The 20,457-nt window shown below is 38.0% G+C and overlaps 1 protein-coding gene across 1 annotated transcript; it reads right to left on the bottom strand.

Moving 5' to 3' along the window:
- Nucleotides 1–3,310: 3,310 nt before the first annotated feature.
- shisa9b (shisa family member 9b) lies at nt 3,311–18,335 on the bottom strand. The gene is made up of 4 exons (XM_015013681.2): nt 17,462–18,335; nt 15,017–15,123; nt 6,174–6,314; nt 3,311–4,503 (listed from the first exon to the last, which is right to left on the bottom strand). The coding sequence occupies exons 1-4, from the start codon at nt 18,013–18,015 to the stop codon at nt 4,121–4,123; spliced, it is 1,185 nt and encodes a 394-aa protein (XP_014869167.1). The 5' UTR covers nt 18,016–18,335; the 3' UTR covers nt 3,311–4,120.
- Between the last annotated feature and the right edge of the window lie 2,122 nt (nt 18,336–20,457).

Here is a 20,457-nt window from a genome sequence, read left to right as displayed (position 1 = left end):
TCCCTTCTTTAAAGACAAAATATTTTCTTAAATCATTCATAATACATGTTATTCTTCAGCAGCAGAGGGGACTGAAAAGCACAATGTGAGTCTGATTTGCATGTCTGTTTCTTAATTGCTGAAATTCTACGTGCCTTTTCAAACTTCAGCAAATGAACGAAGGTCAATCATTCCTTTAATGGGAGGTATAAAATATTGTAACTGCATACTGAACTCAAAAGTAACTTTATTGTACAATTCTCCTTTACACCACAGTCACCTTTCAAACATAAAACAATTGCTGTGGCAAATGTAACACCATGACATTTCCCACTGAATGATGCTTTTATAAAGTGATTGTATTGAAGCACAGCTATCATATTCCATCCATCCATCCATTTTCTTCCGCTTATCTGGGGTTGGATCGTGGGGGCAGCAGCTTCAGAACGGAGGCCCAGACTTCCCTCTCCCCAGCCACTTCTTCCAGCTCCTCCGGGGGAACCCCAAGGCGTTCCCAGGCCAGCCGAGAGACATCGTCCCTCCAGCGTGTCCTGGGTCTTCCCTGGGACCTCGTCCCGGTGGGACGTCCCCAGAACACCTCACCAGGGAGGTGTCCAGGAGGCATCCTTACCAGATGCCCGAGCCACCTCAACTGGGTCCCTTCCGGATAATTAAAAGTAAATTATAGGTAGTAAACCATGAACTCTATCTTTGAAAACCCACCAAAGAAAGTCTTAATTGTTTCTTTTGTGCTGGTTACTGGGCTCTTGGGTGTGTATAATGCTAGTCTCTCATCTGTTGCACGTAGCCTGGTTCTTAGCCTCTATAAATTAGGTTCCTGAACACATGTAAGAGCTCAGCCGTTTTAATTCAATACTGCCATCCACTGGTGGATTGTTGGACAGTGTTCTATTTGTGAGTAATTTGGAATTATATCTAAGAAAATGTCTCCATAACACAGTTGCTCTGTGGCCTTTCAACCGTTAAGGTGCTGCTGTTTGGCGCAGCTCTGAACTCTTGTGCAGCCTCATGCGTTGACAGCCAAGGAACCTCAACACCCCTGCAGTGGCTATTAATAACAGTTGGAGCTCACAGTCAATTGCTGCTTTCTAGGAGGAGAGAGAATAAAATGGCTTTGTCTTGACATCTGTAAGATACTGGAAGTTAGCCACAGTTTGGTAATCAAGTATAAGATGAGAGCGGATGATGACCCAGTTCAGCTTTGTGGGGCAGAAAGGGACTCGGATTTTATGTATTTCATTATCAAAAACCAAAAAAATATCCATATGAGGAGGATATTTTTAATTGGTTTTCATTTGTAAAAAAAAAAAAAAATGTGAACTTGTATCCTAACAGGCAATATTCAATTTGATATATCTATATCATTTGTTCCTGTAAGCAAATACAACAATAACATAGCATATTCATATAATAACATTAGCATATTTTATTAGGATGACCCAATGCAAAGTTGTGTATTTGTGTTGCTGTAAAGTAAAAAATGTGGAACTATTCAACAGATGTGAATTCCTTTGGAAGGCACTATGATGAATACAGTATATTTGCTGTATTGTGCTAATATTACATTGCTGAGGTTACTGATGACAGCGGTTATTTATCTATATTTTCTACTTAACACTGCTTGTGGTCTGCCATTATATTGTACTGATCCAATTATGTTGAATTTTATAACTTGTAAATGTGAGTCAACAAATTAATTTCCTATAGAAGGCAAATACAAACATTAAATTTTACTTGTATGCCATGTGTTCCTATTGCAAGCAACCACTTTCATAGGGAAACAAAACTTGAGCTTTATTTATATTGTCCTTCACTAGGACTTTACAGTTTCACTCTGACCCACTTTAGAAGCCTGACCCAAAAACATGATTTGAAGAAAACTACTGTGCTTAAACTTGACATGCTCAGACTTTTCCAAAACTGGTAGAGCATATTTTGTTTTATTCACTTGAGTCTACATGCACCTGTTGTGCCCACAGTAAAAACTCAAGCTGAGACAGAAATTGTCAAGCCAACATAAAGTTTGTGCTGGTATAATTTTTTTGTGTTGAAAGAATCTTTCTTAAGCCTCAAATAAACCTCTCTAGCCCATGAAAGAGAGAGCTTTATTAATTCCTCAATGTTTTAGCAAGAGGACTTGACAGCTCATCAATCAGAGCCTCTCACTGTTTTTATTATAGGAACACAAAACAAGCTTTCCCCGTTCTATTTATTGGCCACTTAATGCATTGTATAGAAAAGCGATGAATGTTAGGTAATTGCAAACCATTTTTAATATTTACATTCAGATCAACAAATATGACATGATAATGTGGATTTTATAGACCCTTAAGAGCCTTGTTGGTGACCCTGTTGGCAGAGATGACCTGCAGTGTGGAACCCATTAATGGAGTAATTTCAGTCTGACATTTAAGGCTTTTGTTTGCTGTGAAATAGATTCCCGCTGAGCACTTTAGTAGACGACATGTGTTTCAATCCATTGAAATCAGCCAAGCCATTTGCCTGGTTTTATAAAACAGAAAATTTTATAGAAATGACTGACAAGGATTTCAGTCTTGCTCAGAAGACGTATGTTCATATGAAGTTGAGGGCAGACATGACAAACTTTACAGGGATATACAATTAGTTTTCCTTTAAGTGTTAACATATATATGTAGGTCATATAAAACCAAGTTTTTCTTACTGTCTTGACACAATAGGCATGGTGACATAATGAATCCATTACAATGTATACATCAAGTTCTAGAGTTCTGCTTCCCGTGTACATGCCGGCTCAATTTGACTTTCTAAAAGCTGTTTTTTGGTGGAGTTTTTGTTTCTATTAAGTTATTACTCTAATGTCAAGACTTTCAGAACCGAGCACACAGCTGTTGCACACCGTCTGACTGAACTGGGTTACTGTGCTGATTTAATTTCCAGGGGGAACAACCCTGTTGGTTGGAAACATGGTTTGCTAATTAACAAAAATGTCTCCTGGCATTTTTTTTAAAAAATGACAGAGCTCCCAGAGGATGGATAAAACTTCAGTTATGATTGAGAACCAGAATGTAAACAGAAGAAATAAGCAGTAAAAGTCCAACATTTTAAATTATCCCATAAAAACAAAATTAGAGGGATAAACAAAGCTGCTGAAACAAATCCTCAAACAAACCGTTACATTCCTCATGTAATGCATTACTGAATACACAAGTTTCAGTGTTTTGTTTTTTTTTTGCATTTTTCTTTATTGTTAAAACCCAACATTTTTAACTGCTTGACAATCTTAAACCAAAAATAAACATCTTTTTTTAAGCGACACAAGAATCACAAGTTTTGAACAGACTTTTTAATGTGTGTTGAGCCATTTAAATCAACAATAGCACATTTACAGACCGAGTCATTTACATTTTAAGAACACTATGATAGACCTGGAATTCTCCAAACAAACACAAAACCTTTCAAGCCAGTTTTCCAATGTTTGTGACAGTATTTAAATCAAGAGTTACAAGGGTTTGCCTTAAATGTGTACAATTCCTCCATGAGGTGATAGTTTAGCAAGTGGTGAATTGCATTTCAAACTGAGGTAATGCATTAGAGGGTTCATAATTAGAACATGGCAGCTATGTGGAAAAAATAATCCTGCACACTCTTAGTTTAGGATTAGTTTCCAAGTCTTTTTTTTTTAGTACACAACCTTCAGGTGACTCATATAATCAATAAACAGCCACAGGCTAGTTCAGTTTGATTGGATTATCTTTCAACTACATATTAGAAAATACAGTACAATCTCCTTAAATATCTCAGTAGATACTTGTGATGGTAATTAGTGCCTCACATCCCAATAATGTGATAAGTAATTTCTGCAGTTTTAGTAGTGAGATTATATGAGCATCAAACACGACATTGTGATTACAGTGCCCCCATGAGGCTCAACGACATATTCAGGGCCCTGTCACACAGTACACATCAGCTATAGATGGCATCTTGCTACCCGCTTCCAAAACAGATGCATTTAGTACAGTCCATGCTGTTTCCTTGCAACCCCACTCATTGGCAGCAGTTACAGCGTTTCTTTTTTTTTTTTTTTCCCTTTTCTTTATTATTAATTCGGGTTTATTTTGAGCCTGAATATGGCAGACACTCATACTGTCACTTCTGTCTTACTGTTGGTGACAAAGTAAGGTTGTGGAGGCATGTAGCGGGAGCTATGTAGCTCTTTCTCTGTGATGCCGGGCTTCATTTGGCCATAGCTCTGTCGGAGTCCCAGCATGTCTTTGCTTTGCCAGGATCTCAGCCCCCCTGGGCTGACTGCTATGTTGGAGATGTGGGACAGTGACTGGGAGCTGTGGCTCCTGTGGCTTTTGTACTTGTGTTCGCTGTGCTTCATAGAACGCTGTCTGGGTGGGCTGTAAGGATTTGGAGGCTCTGGCTCCATATCCACACTTTCCATTGGAAGGCTACCCTTGGCTGTCATCTCAATCGCTTGCCTGCGGTTGCTTTGGTAGTTGTCATTTGCTTTCTCTGCTAAAAATGGGGAAATAACAAGATAAGATTATTATTCAGCTGTCATTCTTCAATAACTGACCCATGTATCACATCTTACTGTGCCTTGCAAAAGCGCAGATGCTCCCTGAACTTCACGTTTGGTCATATAACAGCCAGAAGTCTTCAGTATATTTCATATCCTAATTTTATATCCTAATAAAAAGATCAAAGTGTTTTATCCATTCAGCCCCTTTTACTTCTTTACCTCTAAAAAAAAAAACCCCACCACAACCATCTGCTGGGTTACAGAACAACAAGCTTTGATCATCTCACTCTGCTCTGTTCAATTAATCTGAACATGGAAAACCTATTGTACAAATCTGGTCCCTATTTAAATATGAACAAGAGCCCAGAGCTACACTAGAAAGAAATCAACACTCACAGATGCTGTCAATCCAGTCTGACTGAGCTTAAGCTATCTTGCAAAGAATAACAGGTAAAAAAAAAAAAAAAATCAAGTTTCTAGATTAGTATAGCTAAAAGCCTTTGAGATATTTCTGCTGTTAAAGAGGGCCATTGATTAATGATGGCTAAACACATGGACACACTTTTCAAATTTTTATTTGTGCAAAATATTGCAAACAATGTATTATGTTTGTCTCACTTTACAATTATGTGCTACTATGAGTTGGTTTACCTAATGAAGTTCCACCACCTTAACTGTCACCAGTGTCCTCGTGGACCCATTAACACATGTAAACATGTCTGAAGTTCGTGGATGCAACATGACAAAAAGTATGAAAATTCAATACTTTTGAACTTCACTGTAGGAGCAAATCTTCAGTAACTACATAAGTACATATTTCTTTAATGCCTAGATTATCAAAATGTTAGCACTGTTGGAAATCCTGACATAATTTCCAAACATTTACATTCTCTGTTTTTCAGAATGATTCATTGTCTCTGAATCTAGCCTTTTAACATTTTCCTTTCTAATCAGTTTCTATGATGGTACTATGATGAATGGGCAACAAAGACGGATGAGGTGTCAATGCTTCCAAGATTTTATTGGGTTTCAGAGTAAAACTTACGAAGACTGAACTCGATGTACAAGGTTTGGTAAAGCACTGTTTAAATTCAGGTTTCAATTGAACAGTTTCCAAGTATCTGAAAATCCTTGACCTAGATAATACTTTATTCTATTATCAATAAATTTCTGTATCTTTGTGTTTACAGCTCTAAATCTACAGTATCCAAACGAAAAGAAAAAAAAGATCTAGTGGCTTACTGAGTCATGGAGATAGAGATGTTATTTTGTTCGGCTGATTCTTGATGGCAGACTTTTTAAATTAGCACAAACCTGCTACTATAAATAAGCTCTCTGTTTCTTTCTATCCTGACATTGATGGACTATGGATTAATTTACAAGGACTGCTGCAAAGCAAAGACTCAACTCCAAGGCTTTAAATAAACTGCATTTGTACTTGGGGGGAATGTTGTCTGTGTGCACAAATGCACAGCAAATTAAATCACATTAAAGGTTCTTGCTGTTCACTTGTCTAACACTTCATGCAAGTCGGATGACTTTATTAATCTATGCATCAACATTTTCTTAGAAAGCATGTAACATCTCCCTAATTATATCAAAAGATAAGTCACAGCTGTTTTTTTTTTTTTTTGTTTGTTTCACATAATAAACTACTACTTACCCACAGCCTTCAGAGTGTTGTACTTGTTGAGATCCTTGAGTGGGGTCTGTTGTTCATATGGGCTGGTAATCTGTCCCACTGCTGGATATGGCTGACCTACCAAAGTTGGAGACTGGGCCACATTGTTCATCTGATTGCTGTCTAAAAGAAGAGAAGCACAATTCTTAACAAAACATCCTCTAGCATGTCCGGCGGGTCCAGGACTAAAATTGATTCTATCTCATTGGTTACATTATGAGTACTTCGGTAATTTTGTACTCGTATTTCAACATGATTTACATTTTTCTTATTTGACAGTGTCACATTTTCCTGAAGAAGGCTTCTTTGGAGATCCAGCTGGAAAATCTTGACTGGTCTTTGTCGCACTGAACTAATCCTATAGTAGACATCTGGTAAATTAAGGGGTATACAGCAAATAGACTGGTTCCCTGCCTCCCTGGCATGGCAGAAGGAACAGATGTTCTGAGTGTCCTCTCCTCTCAGTTTAATGAAGAATAGTTTAATGTTTTAAATTACACATGGCCCTTTAGGGACTTCTCAACAGGCCTCCTGGTATCAGGTAAGAAAATGTGATATGAAAAAATATTTTTTTATCATCGTATTAAGGATAAGACGTGTGATAAATGATTTATTTCTACTTGGGACTTGCTGCAGAGATGGATTTTGGGCAGAGGTTAGCTTATGCAGACATAATAAAAAAATACATTTCAATATCAAAAATTATTTTTGTTCAGCCGTTACTGGTAACTAAACAACTCGGTTGTATTCCATTATAGATTCTTTATGACAAGCAAAATTGTTCTGCTGCGCTAACAACAAGCCTACTGAAGCTGAATATTGTTGAAATTGGGATGCAGACCATGAACAAATAATATACAGACACCTTTCACTTTTTTAGTTACACCTGTTCAGTCACTTCCATGCAGTTAGACATCTCAGCATGGTGAAGGCCACTTGTTGAAGTCTGAACCGTGCACCAGAATGGGGGAAAAAAATTTAAATGACATGGAATGTGTTATGGTTTTCTTGTGTCAGATGGGCTTGTGTGAATATTTCAAAAACAGCTGATCTTCTGGGATTTCCAATCACAAATATGACAAATTGGTTAGAAGAGAATTGGCAGTCTTGTTTAAGATAAAAATGCAAAAACAATCCAAATAGCCACTTACTACTACCAATATTGTTCAAAATAATTTCCCAACATGCTGAAGCTCGAATCAGATAGGTTAAAGCAGATAAAGACCACGCACAGGTGTTACTGCTGGCAGATAGCAGGAAAGTGAGCCTACACAAGCTCACAAAAAAAAAGGAAAATAATAGACCGACTGACTGTTGTCGGATAAATCTCGATTTTTAGCAACAACATTTAGATGGTACAGTCAGAATCTGGTGTAAATAACTTGAAAGTATGGATCAGGTCCTGCCAGTGGCTGCAGCTGGTGATGCAACGCTGTAGGGGATATTTTCTGACACATTTTGTGTTAGCGACATTGCTGACCATCTCCACAGTTTTCTCGTCAAGTTAGTGTGATCAGTGTACCCATCTGCCACAAAGCAGAAATCATCTCACACTTGTTTGAGATTTTTTTTTTTACTTTGTTCACTTTTGCAGCTTTTAAAGTGTTTTTAAATAAAAGTTGGCTTGGCTTGTTTTCCTAAGCTCGGGAATGAGTTCACTGTGTCCCAATGGCCTACGCAGTTCTCAAACCAATCGATAACCTTTGGAGTGTGGTTTTAAAGAAGACTGGCACCTCAGATGTACAGCATGCAAGACTGTGGCAACTGTTTGATGGAGTCGTGACAACGTGGACCAAAACGTCTGGCACATATTTCCTTGTTGAGTCCATAAAGTTTTAAGGTATAATTCCAAAGACAAAAAAGAAAATGGGCTCCAACCTGTATGAACTGGACAAATAAGCTTCTATGATCCTTCTAGCAGTTCCAGTAGAATAAACATCCACTGGAACACACTGCTCTTCCTGAGAGAGCTCTTCAGAGATTGTATGATTAGTTGGAACCTCCTTACCAACATCCTAGAGCAAGTTTTGTCCTGCAAGTTTGAAGATGTGTCCTGGCCTAACACACCTGAATCAAATGGCTAATTTATCTCTTCAACCTGATTCAAGTTGTATAGTCCTGCTGCTGATTTAATAATTGTTGCTGGTGTGTTGAACCAGTGACACTTCTAAAGTTTGCAGGACATTGTTCCTTGAAGATTGGAGTTTGACAACACAGAGTGAAATTTCTCAGCGAGTTCAAGAACTCTCTGATCCCATTTCCTAAAAATGGGAGAAGTTGTGACTTTGACAACTTATCCTAAGTTGTTCTTCGCCATAATATGTTTGAATTCCACGTTTTTGCTTCTGTAAGCACAGGAACCACAGTTCTTCTGGACACTATTGTCACATATTTCTATATAGATAACAAGACTTAAAGGATGATCAATAACAAGCTGTGCTCCCTCTTTGCCAGTGTGTCCAAGGCATACTGCCACAGGACTGATGTTACCTTACAACATTGATAATAAACATTTTGGCCCAATTTAAACTGGCACTAATCACACTTATAGATTGATAACCTTGCATACCAATATGGTGTTTGTTTTGAACCAATGATCAATGTGGTAATAGACAAAAAAACAACAAACAGTCCACATCTCTTCCAAAATACAAAATTGGGTCTTTTTAGCTAATGGCATTGTGTGTTACAGCTTAGGAGTCGTGTGGGATCAGAAAGGGTGCCAATCAGTTAATTAACAACAAGCAGCAAGGTCTCACTATTATTGTTGATGTCTTCTATTTGCAAAGTTATAAAGAAGCTGAGTCCAAAAATCTTTGGTCTAGAAAGTGCTCTGATTAAAAACAGATTACTAATAAAGAAAATAGGTTAATTAGGCTCTTATTCCCTTTTGGTCAGCAAGAAACTTTAATAATGTGCTAATTAATTTGGAAAGTCTCAAATTATCAATGCAGTCTGACAAAATAATGCAAGGGACATTTTTAACAAATCTTTCTCAGCACACCTTGACAAATGGTGTCTCCTCTGATGTTGAATGGCAGCAGCTTCTCTCTCAGTCCTATTTTATTTATTTATCATCTGTCCTGCACATAACTAATTTTAGCTTCTAGTGTTCACAATATTTTTTCTTTCCATCATTTACCAAAGCTCACAAAAAAAAATATGTAGGACAAGCCACTCTCAGTTTCGCTTCCTTTTTCGAAACAACTTCTGTGCTACATTTGTTGAGGCTTTTCTCTATTCTACATGCATCACAAACTTAAGTGAACTCAGCTTTGGTGCAAAAAAAGAGCAACTCTTGGCTGTAAACAATTCTTGGTCTGAAGTTTCATGATCAACAAAGCCGTATAATCTAATCAATACAGTCTCACCCACACTGAGGATTTTATCACAACTCCTGTGACCTTTTTATTTAAAAAAAAACAGACATCCTCCTATCTGTGTTAAATTTTCAGGTTATTTTTTGAGTTTACTGACCTGTTTCCATTTCATTAGTAAGTGGGTCATGAACACAGGCTCTCGTTTGGTCTGAGCTCTTTAAGATGACAGTTTGAATCCTCTTTAGGACACAAAATGATACATCATTTCTAAATTATTTAGCCAGTATTTTATTCTGTTGCACATCTTTGCCAAAAAGCTTGGATGCATGATTTTAAAGTAAGAAAAATAGTGGCGCTTGTTCCTCCAGTTTCCTTCTATGCGAGTTTTTTATTTTTATTTTTTTTTACTATTTTCAAGTTCTCTCCACAAAAATTCATTGTTATCCTCCTGTTACAATCAAAACTGCTGTATACACTTATAAGCAAAATTGTTTAAACAACTACCATCTATTATCAAATGCCTTAGAAAAGTTGTTAATAATAATTTTCTGACTTGATCTTTTTGTAGCCGACTTGTTTCTGAGACTTGTATCAAATTGTTTATCTCTAATATTTATCTAACAGTGTTGGCAGCTTTGTATCAGCTGTTTGGGGGAAAAGAAGGCCACTTTTGGAGACTTGTGAAGATTGAAGACGCCGTGGGCGCTGGAGAAAATAAACAGGTTTTACACTTAAGACACAGACACCTCCCCTGAATCTCATAAATGATTTAAGGGGGTATTTTGGGAGTTGAATACGGTGCAATAAATAGAACAAGGAGAAAGGAGCTCTTATTTACAGGCGGCTTTTCAAGTTTGTAATTAAGATGATGTTTTTTTTTTTCTTTCTTCTAGTCAATATTGTCTGACTTTAGAACTTTGCGTCTTGAGGAATTGGTCCATGACTCAGCAGCCTACAGAGCAACGTGTTAGGCATTTTGTTTATGGCCAATACTATTTGGTCAAGCTCTGTGTCAGAATTCTTATGCTGGCTGTCCAAATGACTTAAGGGCTTCAAACATATTACTCTGAACTACTCAATCCTTTTCACATTTTGATAAAGGAAAACTTTTGACAAATAAATGTAACAAGGATCTGTAACTACTTTTCCGGATGGATCAGATCAGGAGTTTTTTTTTTTTTTTTTTTTTTTTTTTCAATGGTTGCATTTAAGACTTGAGGTGCAATTTGATATATATATATATATATATATATATATATATATATATATATATATATATATATATATATATATATATATATATATCAAACGGACGTTAAGACTCGGAAGCTACTAACCATGCATGGAGGGTTCCACCCCAAATCCAGCACCCTGAGACTGTACACAAGCCGTAAGGAAGGAGGCAGAGGACTAGTGAGTGTGAGAGCCACTGTCCAGGATGAAACATCCAAGATCCATAAATACATCAAGGACAAAGCCTCAATGGATGATGTGCTCAGCGAATGTCTCAGACACTGGGGAACAGAGGACGAGGTGCTGGAGGAACCATCATGGGAAGACAAGCCCCTACATGGGATGTACCACCGACAAATAACTGAAGTGGCTGATATCAGGAAATCCTACCAATGGCTGGAGAAAGCTGGACTCAAGGACAGCACGGAGGCCCTCATCCTGGCCGCCCAGGAACAGGCCCTAAACACCAGAGCAATAGAGGCTCAGATCTACCACACCAGACAAGACCCAAGGTGTAGGTTGTGCAAGGAGGCCTCTGAGACAGTCCAGCACATAACAGCAGGGTGCAAGATGCTGGCAGGGAAAGCGTACATGGAACGACATAACCAAGTGGCGGGCATAGTGTACAGGAACATCTGTGCCGAATATGGACTGGAAGCCCCGAGGTCAAAGTGGGGAACACCCCCAAAGGTGGTGGAGAATGACCGAGCTAAGATCCTGTGGGACTTCCAGATCCAAACAGACAAGATGGTAATGGCGAACCAACCGGACATTGTGGTGGTGGATAAAGAACAGAGGAAAGCCGTTGTGGTGGATGTAGCAATACCAAGTGACCACAACATCAGGAAAAAGGAGCATGAGAAACTGGAGAAATACCAGGGCCTCAGAGAGGAACTGGAGAAGGCCTGGAAGGTGAAGACCACAGTGGTGCCTGTGGTCATCGGGGCCCTCGGGGCAGTCACCCCCAAACTGGAGCAGTGGCTCAAACAGATCCCAGGAACAACATCAGACATCTCAGTCCAGAAATGTGCAGTTCTAGGCACAGCCAAGATACTGCGCAGAACCCTCAAGCTCCCAGGCCTCTGGTAGAGGACCCGAGCTCAGAGGATGAAAGAGACCACCCACAGAGGGTGAGAAGGGAATTTTTTTTTATATATATATATATATATATATATATATATATATATATATATATATATATATATATATATATATACACATATATATATATATAAAACATGAAAAGTTCAAAAATGGTCATCAAAAGTTTTTAAAATGAGTCCAGGAATGGTCTGCCGTCATATGTCCATGTAACCCAGATGCAGGGGTAGTTCTTCTTGTTCACCATGTCATTATTCTGGTGTATATTGTGTTCAGAAACAATCATACACCTTGCAACTTTAGAGGAACACAGATGTTGTAGTTCATTTGGCACATATTTGGTCAATGCTCATACCGGCACATATCTAGATCAGCTTTATATAATAGTTATGTGCTAGAAAACCATTACTGCACCGTTTTTCCAAATTCAGTGAGCGCATGTACAAATCACATGCAGACTCAATGTTTACACTGCTAGAAAGATTGTTTCTTTGTATTTCAGCTGTTGCACCTATTTAATAAGTTATCATTGTAGTGAAGACAGAGCTTAAATCTTTTTAAATGACAAGCTATCAGAAAATTAGAGAAGAAAAATCAACTTTTTATCACTGTTTAAATTGTCCATGCTGAACTTTACCTTACAACTATCTTTCCCTTTAGATTATATGTCATATTTAGACTTTTCTTCAGTATCTTTTCTTCAGTTGTCATCAGAGGTTATACAGCAGTAATGCGTCTCTATTTAGAAGTGAAAAAATGGCCTGTCATACATCGATGGACAGATGGCAGTGAGTGAAGACTTTGTTCTCTCTGGCTGACTCCTGGAGCAAAAAGAGACTCCACCTCCCAGCTGTTTCGTGTAGATGGGTATCTGATCAGATGTAAGCATGGTAGCACTGGAATGGCTCATAAAACCTGCTTTACCGAGGTCTAAAAGACAGTTGTCCGTTCTGTAAGAATGATGAACAAAGACCGAGCCTCTAAGTCACTGCTATAAGGTATCTCCAGAAAAAATTACTACTCGTCTGTATTTTTAGAAAGCACACCAGTACAGTATTGATCAGTGTGGAAACAAATATCATCTTACCTTCTAACCTCCCAAGAATTGCTGTCGAAAGAACAAATGTACCACTGAAACGCATTCAAACTAACTTCAACTGGCTCTCTAAGACAAGGTCATGAAATCCTTAATTTATTAAGTGTCATAAATTCTTAAATAAACATAAATAATGCATGTTAGCAGTTAAATAATTTATAACAAATCATTTTGTTTTATTTGAATTTACAAAAATACGGTTTGCCTTTACTGAAGTTAATTTTTCAGCTTTCGTTTTTTTGCTGTTGTTGATTGTTTGCAAATAGAAAAATTGACATGTTATTTCTACAGCTTTATCTATCCATTGTTTATGCCAGCTGACGCCTATTTACTGCTGTCATTCAGCGAGAGGCGTGGCGTATTTTGGACAGGTCCCCAGTCCATCCCGACAAACAACCATACACACACACACTCACATACACACTCCTGAACTAATTAGAATTATTATTATTAAAAATATTACTGTTATTTATAAAATAGCAGCTAGAATTTCTTTAAATTTCCACTGAACCCAGGACGTAATAATTAGACCAAAGATAATTTTGTTTTGATTGTTTTTGTTCATATGGGAACAGAAATGCTGCTTGACTGTGTATTAAAAAAAAAAAAAAAAAAAAAAATCAGTTCAATGTTATTGTTGAAAAGATGGGATTTGTACCATGTGGGACTCTTCAACAGATTGGCAGCGCAGATTGGAGAAAAAAAAAGAGAACTCTGCATGTGCACATCACTGTAGGTGTGCGTAGGCGTTGATGCTGATGAATGAAAGAACAAGGCTGCGCTAAAATGCGTGAGGCCGTGGCCTACAGTATTGGCTAAGAAAGAGCTCTAGGCTGTCACTGGTAATTAGTGTCTGTGCTTGGTGATTTCTGATGGCATGACTAATGCGTTCACCAGCCTTCAGGATTTTTGATTGGGTGTTTTTGTTTTTCCATCACTTTGGATTTGCTGAAAATTTCAGGCAAGGCAATCAGATACGCAGCGTGGTGATTATCTAATATTTTTTAACAGTCAGAGATTTCATGACTGGTGAATGTTTTTTCTTGCCTTTTGCCAAACTTTCGAAATTATTTAGCATGGCAAGCATAATAAATAATGCAAGTTTATTTTTTTAATAACTGCATGGCAAGTAGATTGATTAATTAATTTGCAAAACATGATTCTTTTTTTTTTATCTAAGACCCTGATCATCTAACATTTATCTGAAGTTGGTATTAGCTTAACATTTCGTTGAACTTCTAAGTAAAATATTGGCTCTTTTCTAATCTCATTCACAAACACAACCAATTATATCCTCACCCTAGTTTGTACTTTTTTAAGGAGTAAAATATTCAACCAGCCTGTTACCATTTTTGTTTTGATTCCGATTAAGAGCTGTAGTTGCCATTTGTATTTTCACACAGTTACAGCTACACAGGAACGCTTGTACAGAGTTCGCCAGTCAATCGAGCATAAATTTAACACAAAATAAAATAAGACACCTACACCAAGATATAAAGGACTTAACACTGTTCTGCTCAAAATAAAGAAATAACACACTTAGGAGTAGAAAGACTCATGTACTTGAAACTGTAAATATTCATTGAAAGTAAAAATATCATCTGTGTGTTCCATGTTATTTGCATTATATAGACTTTAAGTTTCCCATCAGTCTGACTGGCAGAGAAGAGACTGTGGTAAAACCTGCTCTTGTGTATGATTATGATGTCCGGACTGCTTTACCCTAAATTGTATTGTATTGGCTGCCTAGTTGTGTTTGTTGAGGAAATCAGGCTTCAGATTTTCAATAAGTGCACAAAGTAAGTTGAGTTATTTTTCTATAAGACAATCAAAAGACTTGATTGACATATTTTTGCATCCATTCTGCTCCTGAGATTAAAGTAAACTGCAAATCATGGATTCTGTTTAATTCCCTGCCAGTTTGTGGTTTAGATACAAACATAATTTGTCTGAACTGATAAAGAAGACTGAGAAGTAATAATGGATCAAGAGCACAGAAAGCATAGTGCTCCCAAACAAATACACTTAGCTCAATGCCTTTTCAGAATCTGTATGGCGGCCGGTTCACTACTTACGGAAATTGTCAAGTGCCAATCTCGTTTGTAGGTTCTCATAGTGTTGACTCAGACCAATGTCATCTGTATCTTCTGAAGCAGGATGGCGGATCACATGTGCAAGAGCTCTGAAGAGATAAACAATACTTTAAGAGAGGTTGTAATTATGTACATAAATGCACAAAAAGTCTGTCTGCTGCCCACCACAGAAAATTAAACATTATAAATAAAGACTATGAAACCTCTAATTGTATTGGCCTTCCTTTCAAACTTCTAGTATGTTAGTACAGAGTTCATGGTAGACTCAGTTACTGCAAAGTGCTGAAACCTCGTAGCTGCAAAAGAGCCCAGATCTGCAGCCTACCATCAATTTGGTTGACAATTAGTATGAGGTATTTGCTGATATCTGTCAAGTCATGTGGTTAATTTCAGATGCAACTTAGCAAACTTACAAGTTAGGCTGTCATATTCTTTTAGAAAAGAAGCATATTGTTCTTCGAAGCCACCCGTACTCAATCAGTCTTTGTCTATTTATTTTGTCTTGTGCATTAAAACTTAACATGCTATCAACTTAAACCTTTAGAGCCTCTTGGGCTCCTGCAGTTTCTCTGAGCAGTGCACAGTCTGATCTTTAGGTGAATTTTCTAAGACGTCCACTCCTGGGATGACTGGCCATTGCACAAAATATTTTGTTTCATAAATAATCTTTTTTAATTGTGAATGCTGGACTTCAAATAGTTGGAAAATATCTTCTTAACCTATTTAATATAGATGTACAGCAATGGTTGCTCCATTAAGATAATCTGTGTTGTCTTTCCCTCCTGACACTGTGGTAACACAAGCCTATGTTCCAGATCAGAAAGTTCCCTAAATCAGTGCTGCTACTGAACTAATCACACATGCTACTCATTACTTAAGTGCATATGATTAGCAGCACTAGCTGCATCTTTTCTGTTTATATTCCATGGAAACAAATAGATGTTTACCGTGACTCTATAGAGGATATTCTGTTTATATAACGCAACTTAGCTGCAGGTTTCTTTCAGGCTTCTCTGTTCCTAATAAAGCTTTATACCACATAAGTTTCTCATTTGAGATAAGTTAAGTTGTAAATATCAGCTATGTTTCACATAACTATGAAATAATCAGTGGTTGCAAATGTTATTTTATAAAAGCTGTTTTCCCTTATTCTGTCAGTACTGTCCATCTGATTACTAAAGAGCTTCCCCATCATACTTGTACCTCTCTCTCTAAGTAAACACGATCCTCACATATTCTGATTGCCTTGGGTTCCTCTAACTCCACTTGTCATCACCAAATTGTGATTTTAAAGGACAAAAATGTGTTTCTCCACCTCACTGCGCTGCTGGGCATACTTTAGAAAGATGACCACTATGGACATGTCTGGAGCTGTTGTCTCCCCCTTATGACAAAGAGCGTCATTACAAAAAGCACATGACGGCTGGGGAATTAATCAGGAATCAGGCCAGGGTCTGCTATTCAAATCTAGTCTCTAAGACCATGTAATAATCTGACTGGTCCTTCCACCATAAATAATTATTACATTTATTTACTCTCAAATGCCTAAGAAGTTATAAAGAATTGAACCTGCTGTATCAAGGATAGCATTTTGTTACAGTCTGCAACACTTCTGAACTTGAATTTTGGGATGCAGTTTGTTTTCATAGATTTAATATTCAGACTCCGCAAATGGCAACATGGGATTTGTCTCCATCAGCTAAACAATAAGTAAATGTTTGTGTAATTCTAATAAAAAATAAATTCACAGGTTCGCATGTATCGCAAGCACAGCATTTGTGTGGATGCAGCATTTAAGGAATGTGTTTAAATTTGCTTTAAGTTGGGCATGTTTTAAAATGTGTGTACTGTAGACTGACCATTAAAAAAGAGTTCATTTTTAACGTGTTGTTTTTGTAAGAGCTTTAGCAAATCTACATTGCATGGCACGCAAGTATCAATAATCAATAATTATGTAAGATTTGAAGATGGCTTCATGTTTGTAATTATCACTCAAAAACATCTGATCCTTGTTACTTTAAAGTAGAATAATTTATTTAGCATAGACTTTGTTTAGCAGGCACTACAGATAAAATCAGTTTTAAAATAGTTGAGTTTTGTGGCTCTTGAATCTTTGAATCCAACCTCAAACTTCTTATTGAGTCTCCACCAAACTCTTGGATGGGCTTTGCAGTTAACAGTGGTTAACTGTTCACTTTTTTCTTCCACTTAACTTCCCAGTGCTAATCTGTTTGAAAATGCAGCACTCTGAACTGTCAGCTTCTTTAGCAATGATCTTTGGCGGCTGGCTCCAAATCAGCCTTTCCACAAAGGCCAAGTTTTAGTTTGGCAAAAAAATTGGCCAAAAACAGTTGTTTGGCTTTTCGTGGTAATGACAATCTAATTTATTCACACGCACACACACACCTCTAGATCTGAATTGCGTACCTTGACATATTGTCTCTGTTTGGACGGTGCGTCTTTTCCAAACCGAGCTTGGTGAAAATCCCAATAAGTGCCATAATGGCCACGACCCCGCAGATGACATAGACGATGAGGTTGGTTTTATCCTTGGCGGACTCCAGCGCCACGTCCACTTTTGGCGGAGGTCTGCCGGGTGTCATCCACGGCGGGGTGTCGTAATTCTTACAGGTGGTCTGGTCCAGCCGGGAATTTTTGAACGCACAACAGAACCTGAAGCCACAGGTGCCGCAGCAGTACAGGTAGCTGCCCGTCCTGCACACGAACGGCGGGTCCCACTGACCCATCACGTCGTAATAGCCACGACACTTCTCCTCCGTGTGCGGGGTCTCCGTGGATGCGCTCTCCCCCTCTGCTGACTCGTTGAACCCGGTTACTATCATGAAGTCATCCGCGGTTTGATCCAGCTCGCCCTCCGCGTCACACACCAGAACTTTCACCAGAAAGTAGCCGAGCAGCAACTCAGTCCCTCGCATCGTTGCTCTTTTTAAGCCCTTCTTCAAGCCCTTAAAAGGTCTCATAAACCCAGTTGCATCCTCAGTAGCAGTTTCTGCGTAAATTCTGACAGACTGATTCCAACCTCCATGCGTAAAAGCTCAGTGCCACCTTGTACGCTATGTTCTCACCTTGAAGTAAAACGAAAAGATGCAAAGAGGCAGTTAAGACATCCGAAGGGCAGCGGACTGAAGCAAGTTGTAAAGGAGCATCTTTAAAGCTGTGCCCAAAGATATGCTGGAGGGAGTCAGATACCTCTGAGGCAGCCTCAGTCCACCGAGCGCGTTAAAAACAGACGGAGAGGAGGTGAGAAAGACAAAGCAGACACCGTGATAGAAATTGGGGGAGAGGAACAGTAGGACAGAGAGAAAGAGAGAGAGAAAGAGAGAGAGAGAGAGAGCTGTGAGATAGCTCTAATTACAACCCCTTACAGCCCGTTATTATTGTGCTGTGTGGTAAAAATCCTCAGCACAGACGATCTGGAATTCAGACTCATCCAAAACAAACTAAACACATTCAGCATCTTTAGAATGACATATATGTTGGAAAACATATGTAATATAATTCCTTTATATATATATATATATATATATATATATATATATATATATATATATGTGTGTGTGTGTGTGTGTGTAGGGGTGTGTGTGTGTGTGTGTGTGTGTGTGTGTGTGTGTATTACAGATAATTAAAGCTAATGAGAACCAAAAAATATGATTTGTCATAAAATTAAAATTTTCCAAAAAGAAATTTGGTCAACTTAAAACTATGTGTATATGCTGTACCATGTATGGACTCTGTACTTGGCCAGGCCTCATTTTGCTCTAAGTACTGAATCAGCTTAAAATGGCTTGGAAGAAATTAACCGGTGACTCTAAGATGTTGAGAAGTTTGTCTTCCTCAAAACCAAGCTCTATGAGGTGCCCTATAATGTTATTGTACACAACGATGCTGACTTTGGCTTTGATAAATTGCATTGAACCAGATAGTGACAGCATGACACTTCTGATTTTGCAGAAATGTTGCACGCCAGCACCTAGCGTACTGGCTTTGAGTTTCAATTTGTAGTTTATATGTCAGCAAGATAGCAGGTTAAAAATGATGTGTGTTTTTGTGTGTTCATTTCATACAATTATAGATCACTGATTATCTCCAGAAGGAAACGGATGATGGCAGACCTTTGACGGGGATTGATGTGCTGAAAATGTAGCAAATTATTTTTAGAGAAACCTTTTCATCTAAAATTATAATTCCAAGAAGCCACAAGTGTAATCTCTAGCTTTCTCTATTTGATGTTGAATTATCTTTGGTATATGAGACCACTTTTATCTACAAACTGCTGTCAGGTGAGTGCTTGCATCTTTTTTTAAAGTTCCCTATAAATAGTATTCACAGTCTAACCAAGGACAGAATGTCTAATTTTCTTTTAACAAGTTAGCTTCAGGACCTTAGTCTTGGTTGTTTGGTAAGGCTTTCTCTTTCCTGGAGGTAAGAAATATGTAGCAATATAATTTTTAATGTTTTGCATCGGTTCAAAATCCTTCAGTGTTTTTTTTTTTTAATACCATATTGATGAGTCATCACTTTTTAATGGTTATATTAAAATAATGCTGTATTGTACAGTTAAGAAAAGCTTATTGTTCTCTACATGCTGAGGGTGAACATGATGAACGTGGTGAGATTTCTGCAGGCGCAGATCCACCATGCTGACCTTCCAGGGTACTGCTTTTACCTTAGTGTAAATGTGCGTGTTTCCATTTACCTGTAACCTGCTGCTGGTACACTTGAGTTTCTCCACAGTGGGACAATAAAAGATAATTCTATTCTATTATATTTGGTAATTAGTCACGCTTCTCCTGAATTGACCTTTAATGCCCCCTTCTTTGTGAACATGGTGAATCTTTTTTATGTATTTACTACCTCGTTGGAAGAGTGAGTAAATGGATCGAGAAAAAGTGCTGGTCTGTGTTTTGTGGCGCGTCGAAAGCAATAGTATTTTATTGTTTTCTGTCAAATTTGCGGCGTCGTTTCTGAAGCAGAAACGAGGGATTTATGCCGTCACAGCTTCTCAGCAGAAATTAGTTACAACCATGTGACAACCGGATGACTCTCTCAGGTAAATCTTTGTCCAAAAGTTAGTCATTGGATGCCACACTTGGGATGGGAGCAGGTGGTTAGACGGTAGGGCTGTATTTCATTTTAGACAGAGACGGAGCCAAAGTGAGTGTTCACACAGCGGGGAATTTTATTATGATCCTGTTTTTTGTTGGGGGTTTTTTTGTCGTTTTTTTTTTCTTCATGAATGAGTGGCACAGCTGACTTATGCACTCTCTCAGTGGTAAGATTAAAGAGTTTGTTGTAACCATGTTACTGGAGGAGGTTAGCTTTTAAAAGGATAGTTGGAATTTCTAATAAATATAAAAGGATAACTTCATAAATAGAAAGGGGAATTTATCTTGATGTTTGGC

This window comes from Poecilia mexicana, unplaced genomic scaffold, assembly GCF_051168715.1.
Source record: "Poecilia mexicana isolate PSO_F unplaced genomic scaffold, ASM5116871v1 scaffold_8, whole genome shotgun sequence".
Classification (NCBI taxonomy): domain Eukaryota; kingdom Metazoa; phylum Chordata; class Actinopteri; order Cyprinodontiformes; family Poeciliidae; genus Poecilia; species Poecilia mexicana.
This window is presented reverse-complemented; position numbering and strand designations above follow the sequence as displayed.

Coding starts and splice junctions, on each gene's coding strand:
- shisa9b (XM_015013681.2), bottom strand. CDS start 18,015: ATGAGACCTTTTAAGGGCTTGAAGAAGGGCTTAAAAAGAGCAACGATG. Junction 15,124..17,461: donor AACAGAGACAATATGTCAAG/GTACGCAATTCA, acceptor TTATCTCTTCAG/AGCTCTTGCACATGTGATCC. Junction 6,315..15,016: donor ATTGGCACTTGACAATTTCC/GTAAGTAGTGAA, acceptor CTCTTCTTTTAG/ACAGCAATCAGATGAACAAT.